The 5,217-nt window shown below is 35.0% G+C and overlaps 1 protein-coding gene across 1 annotated transcript; it reads left to right on the top strand.

The window, feature by feature from the left end:
- The first annotated feature begins 569 nt into the window (after positions 1 to 569).
- Positions 570 to 2,515, top strand: LOC139734862 (uncharacterized). Its single transcript, XM_071645643.1, has 2 exons — positions 570 to 1,349; positions 1,475 to 2,515. Exons 1-2 carry the CDS (start codon positions 570 to 572, stop codon positions 2,513 to 2,515), a joined length of 1,821 nt encoding a protein of 606 aa, XP_071501744.1.
- The last annotated feature ends 2,702 nt before the right edge of the window (positions 2,516 to 5,217 follow it).

Here is a 5,217-nt window from a genome sequence, read left to right as displayed (position 1 = left end):
CGCTTTTATCAATGAAACACAATAAATCTCCGGGATTTGATGGGCTCCCCGCAGAATTTTATGTAGTTTTTTGGCAAGATATCTCTGATTTACTTTTAAATTCCCTAAATTTTTCCATGGAAAATGGCTTTATGTCTTCTTCCCAGCGGAATGGTATAATCACTCTGATTCCAAAAAAAGATAAGGACCCTTTGTTTTTAAAGAATTTTAGACCGATATCTTTATTAACCGTTGATTACAAAATTCTTGCCAAAACATTGGCAAACCGTCTTAAGAAAATACTAGATCAGTTAATTCATACTGATCAATCTGGGTTTATGAAAGGGAGACATATTGGAAATAATATTCGATTATTAATTGATACAATTCAGTATACTGATTTTCATGAAATACCTGGAGCAATTCTTCTGTTAGATATTCAAAAAGCTTTTGACAGTGTAAACCATAATTATTTATTGAAAGTCTTAAAAAAATTTGATTTTGGAGATAAATTTATTGGTTGGATTAGGTCAATTTATTTTGGAAGAAAGAGCTATGTCTTAAATAACGGTTTAACAAAACCCATCGACATGGAAAGGGGAATCTTTCAGGGTTGCCCTATCTCCCCATATTTGTTTTTGTTAGTTATTGAAACTATGGCTCAAGCTGTAAGACAAAATGATGATATTAAAGGCATCCCTGTGGACAGAAAAGAGTTAAAGATATCCTTATTAGCCGATGATTCCACATGCTTTGTAGATGGATCTATAAATTCTTTCAATACTTTGTTTAATTTGTTGGACACTTTTGCTGTTTGTTCTGGTTGTAAACTCAATATTTCAAAATCTGAGGCTGTATGGATTGGTTCTACAAAAGGTTCCCTTGATTTTCCTTTCTCTGAAAAAGGCCTTAAATGGACACAAAATCAATTTAAAACCCTTGGTATAACATTTTCTTTGAATGTAAATCAGTTATTTAATTTGAATTTTTTGCCCAAATTAGAATCAATTAAAAGTGTGCTTAATTGTTGGCGAGCCAGGAATCTCTCTTTAATTGGGAAGATTTGTGTTGTAAAAACCCTATTATTGCCCCAACTCCTCTATCAATTTTCTGTCTTGTGTATAAAGATTCCTAGTAAGTTTTTCAAATCTTTGAATACTATATTGTATAAGTTCATTTGGAATGGGGGCAATGATAGGATTAAAAGGCAGTATTTATGTAATGATTACTCCCAGGGTGGTTTACGAATGATCAACCCCTCGATTTTTGCTCTTTCTCAGAAATTGAATTGGGTTAAAATGTTACATGATGAAAGTTTTGACAGTTTCTGGAAACGTATGGAGCTTTCAGTTCTAGAGAATTTCTCTCCGGTACCGGTTGGTGTTTCATAAAGCTGTTCGTAAAGTTACGAACAACTTACGAGCGACTGGTGATCAGTTCTGATGTGCTATACATATCAGAATTTCCATAATTCAGCACAAGGACTGATCACCAGTCGCTCGTAAGCTTTATGAAACACCCCCCTTTGTGGAAAACTAATGCTCCAGAATCTATTTTAAATAAATTGCCATCTGTTCAGTTAACCGATTCTTTAAGATCCTGGTATTCATTCAGAGAAAAATTGGTTAAAATTGAATTTGGATCTGCTTATTCCGAAATAGGTGCATGCCAGTCTTTATGGTTTAATAAGAATATTCGATCCAGATCAAAACAATACTTTGTATATGACAATTGGTTACAGAAGGGTTTGATTTATATTAATGATTTATTGGATCCTGTTCACCCTGGGAGTAAATTATTTGAAGAGCTGGTGCTTGATTATGATATAGATAAATCTGATAGGAGGAAATATAATTTTTTAATGAAGAATATTCCACAAGAATGGCTCACACGTTCAGAAATAAATCAAGATCTTATTTTTGAAACGACTGTAGGTAAACTTATGCAAACTCGTAAGGTTTCCAAGTATGTATATGATGTAATGTTGGAAAAGGTCATCCCAGTTAATCATTTTTCTTTTTGGAATGACTTATTTAATCTAAATTCTCCCATATGGGAAAAAATCCTTATGAGAAATTTGACAAGCACCATTGACACTCAATTACGATCCTTTTTTGTAAAACTGTTTTATAGGGCAATAGCGTTAAATGAATTTCTATTTAAAATCAAGAGAAAAGATTCCCCATTATGTTTCTTTTGTAATAAATCGCCTGAAACTTTTTTACATTTGTTTATTTTATGCCCCCATATACTACCTTTATGGCAAAAGATAATAGATATTATAAATCACAAGGAAAAGAAAAATTATATATTTTCTAATTTTGAGAAAATGTTCGGTCTCTATGAAGACTCTTATATATCATATATTTTTTTATCTGTAAAGTATTTCATATATGTCTGTAAATTCCAGAATAAAACCCCTACTTTCGAATCTTTTCAGGCTTACTTAAACAATAATAAAGAAATAGAATACAGAATTTCTAAAAAGAAAGGCAAACTTGGCATTCATTTTCAAAAATGGAGGTTTGACATTTAATTTGCACTGTATTTTTTTTCTACAAGGTATTTTTGTCATATTCGTAATGTGATATTTTAAGTATCCACTTTGTTTTGCTGCACTTTTTTTATGTGATTCTGTAATTCGATTGATTTTTTATTCTTTGCTTGTAAATGGCATATGCTTTTTTACCAATAAATACTGAATGAAAAAAAAAAAAGACATCAAATGGCAAGTTTGTTTCATGATGAGATAAGGTCAATATTATCTTGTACACTGTAATTGAACTTGTCGGGGGTTATTATAGAATGGGTAGCGAGAATCCTGCGATCTGATTGGTCGAGAGCTATGTGTTCATTTTTACTGGCCGCACGCTGAGTCACAGTGGTAAACATGTTATCGCGCACTTAGCAAGAGTACGCGTACTTGTAACAAAGGTTCGCGCACTAAAGCAAGCGTTCGCGCACTCAGCTTGGCCATGCATCCAGTAAAAACGGTAAGTACGGGTATGCATGCCCTTTACGGCAAGCCAAAAGGAAATGCATCCAGTAATTTTGTCATCGGGTAACACGATAGAAGACTGGGTTTTTGACAAGAAAAGTACCCATTCTATAAATCAAATGACGCACAGGTCTTTTCGTGCGTCAGTCGGAATATAGTGTGCATGCGGTAACTATGGAATTTAGCCTAAACCCACTCGGCTTCGCCTCGTGGGTTAAGCATTCCATAGTTACCTTATGCACACAATTCCGACTGACGCACTCAGACCTGTGCGTCATTTGTATACTAAAAAATGTTAGTATGTGGATAAAGCATTAAAGGGACTGTACAGTACTGGTTGAGGTAGATATTCATGTTTTGAACATTCCTAAGTGAGATAATGAAAAGCCTCTTATGATATATGAAAGAGCATGTAATTTTAAGAAGGATTCAACGTTTATTTGATGAAAATTGGTTTTCAAATGGCTGAGATATCCAAAAAAGTGCTAATAATAAAAGGCGACATGCCCCAACTTTATTGGGATATCTTTGTTTCACCTTGTTTTTGGATATCTCAGCCATTTTAAAACCGATTTTCATCGAATAAACTTTTGATACCCCCTTAGAACTGCATGCTCTTTGACATCTCATAGAGTAGTTTCTGAATATCTCGCAAAACGTTAAAAGCTAAATCTTCACCTCGACCAGAACTGTACACACCCTTTAAATATATTCTATTTGATCCATGTATTGGCATAGTAGAAGGAATGTCGCGATAGATGAAATTGAATAGCAATTGGTATTATCAAAAATCAACATTTACACTGATATTACCAACTGTGAAGATAACTAAAGCATTTTCATCCGTGACAAATGAGGAGGTCCCTGAAAAAATGTGGATTTTAAATAAATACCAATTGGTATTTAATGCACTCCTCTATTTTGCCATTCCTTCTAATGGTTACCGGTACTAAAGTAGAGGGTCTAATTATGATTCAGTGAAGGGGTCTGATATTTTAGAATCTGAACTATGTTTATTCTGACACAAAACAACCGAGCTATGGCTCTCTAATCTTGTTTAATTTTTTTTCTTTTTGCATTACCACAGTGCACAGTAAATATTCATTCCTCTGTCATGATGACCTTTGTATCAAGCAACAAAATAGGAACATTTGATGATTTGAAGCAAACATGTGATGAATGTTGACTTGCACTAGACCTATACAAGTGTCAATTCAAGTGGATTTTCTTTCTTTCTCTTTTTTTTTTGGGGGGGGGGAGGGGTCATTTGAAATATGACACCAAAGTCACCCCACCACCATGCACTAAGTTATAATCTCCCCACCCCAGATCTTTTCTGAAAGAGAGTAGACAATGGAATGTACTTGTAACCTAACTTGAAGATGTACCATAATTATGTGTAACGTTACTGCATCCTGTACTGTGATCAAAACTAATTCATGTCACGAAAGTAAAAACATGCATTCAAGTCCCCTTATCAGATTTCAGTATCAGTCCAGCTTCCAATCCCCCCCCCCCCCCCAAAAAAAAAAAAATAAATAAAATAAACATCATGGCAGGCCTGATCCGAGTCTATGAAATCAACAGGTTCCCCCAAAATATACAGCAATCTATCCCCTTTAAAATCTTTTCTGAAAGCAGATGCAAACCAAGCACGGACCTGTAACTTCTTGAAGTTGAAAGAATGAAAGTAGACCACCCCTACGTACTAATTTAATGGTTGTGATCAAAACCGATTAATGTCAAGAAAGTATTAAAACGCATTTACATAGCTATAGGGTCTAAACGTGCAAATCATCATCATTCATCATCATCATTAGGCTTATCAATATCATCATCACATTTTCACTGAGAAATATCGACCACGAAACTCACTGTGAAAAATGAGACACTGTCTATAGTAAGGCCTAACAACATACCCATGTGGGTAACACCCAGCGCAGACCTTACACTGTTCATATTCTTACCTTGAACACACATATGACAAAACGTTGTAAAAACAGCGAGACAGCCCATCAGTCTCCGAAAACCGAAGACGCAACTGTCTCTTGTTGAAGCCATGATTATCCTCTCCTGTCGTAAAATACTCCTATGCTCTGCAATTTGCCATCTCGACACTGGAATCACAGCTCAGACGCATGAAAACTTTGTTGTCGAACATTTGTGAGCACTTACTTCCTTGTTCGACCAGAGTAATAGCCCAACCACCCACCAGTGCCATGGGCCAAAGAGCTTCAAAA

Source organism: Diadema antillarum, unplaced genomic scaffold, assembly GCF_040938485.1.
Source record: "Diadema antillarum isolate AM-2024a unplaced genomic scaffold, OU_Dant_1.0 seq00000550_RagTag, whole genome shotgun sequence".
NCBI lineage: Eukaryota > Metazoa > Echinodermata > Echinoidea > Diadematoida > Diadematidae > Diadema > Diadema antillarum.
The sequence above is the reverse complement of the archived record's forward strand: the minus strand, read 5'-3'. Positions and strand labels throughout refer to the sequence as shown.

Excerpts from the sequence above, each read along its gene's own strand:
- LOC139734862 (XM_071645643.1), top strand. The coding sequence starts at position 570 with ATGGAAAGGGGAATCTTTCAGGGTTGCCCTATCTCCCCATATTTGTTT. Across the intron at positions 1,350-1,474 it reads TTCTAGAGAATTTCTCTCCG|TCGCTCGTAAGCTTTATGAA; the intron begins GTACCGGTTGGT and ends ACTGATCACCAG.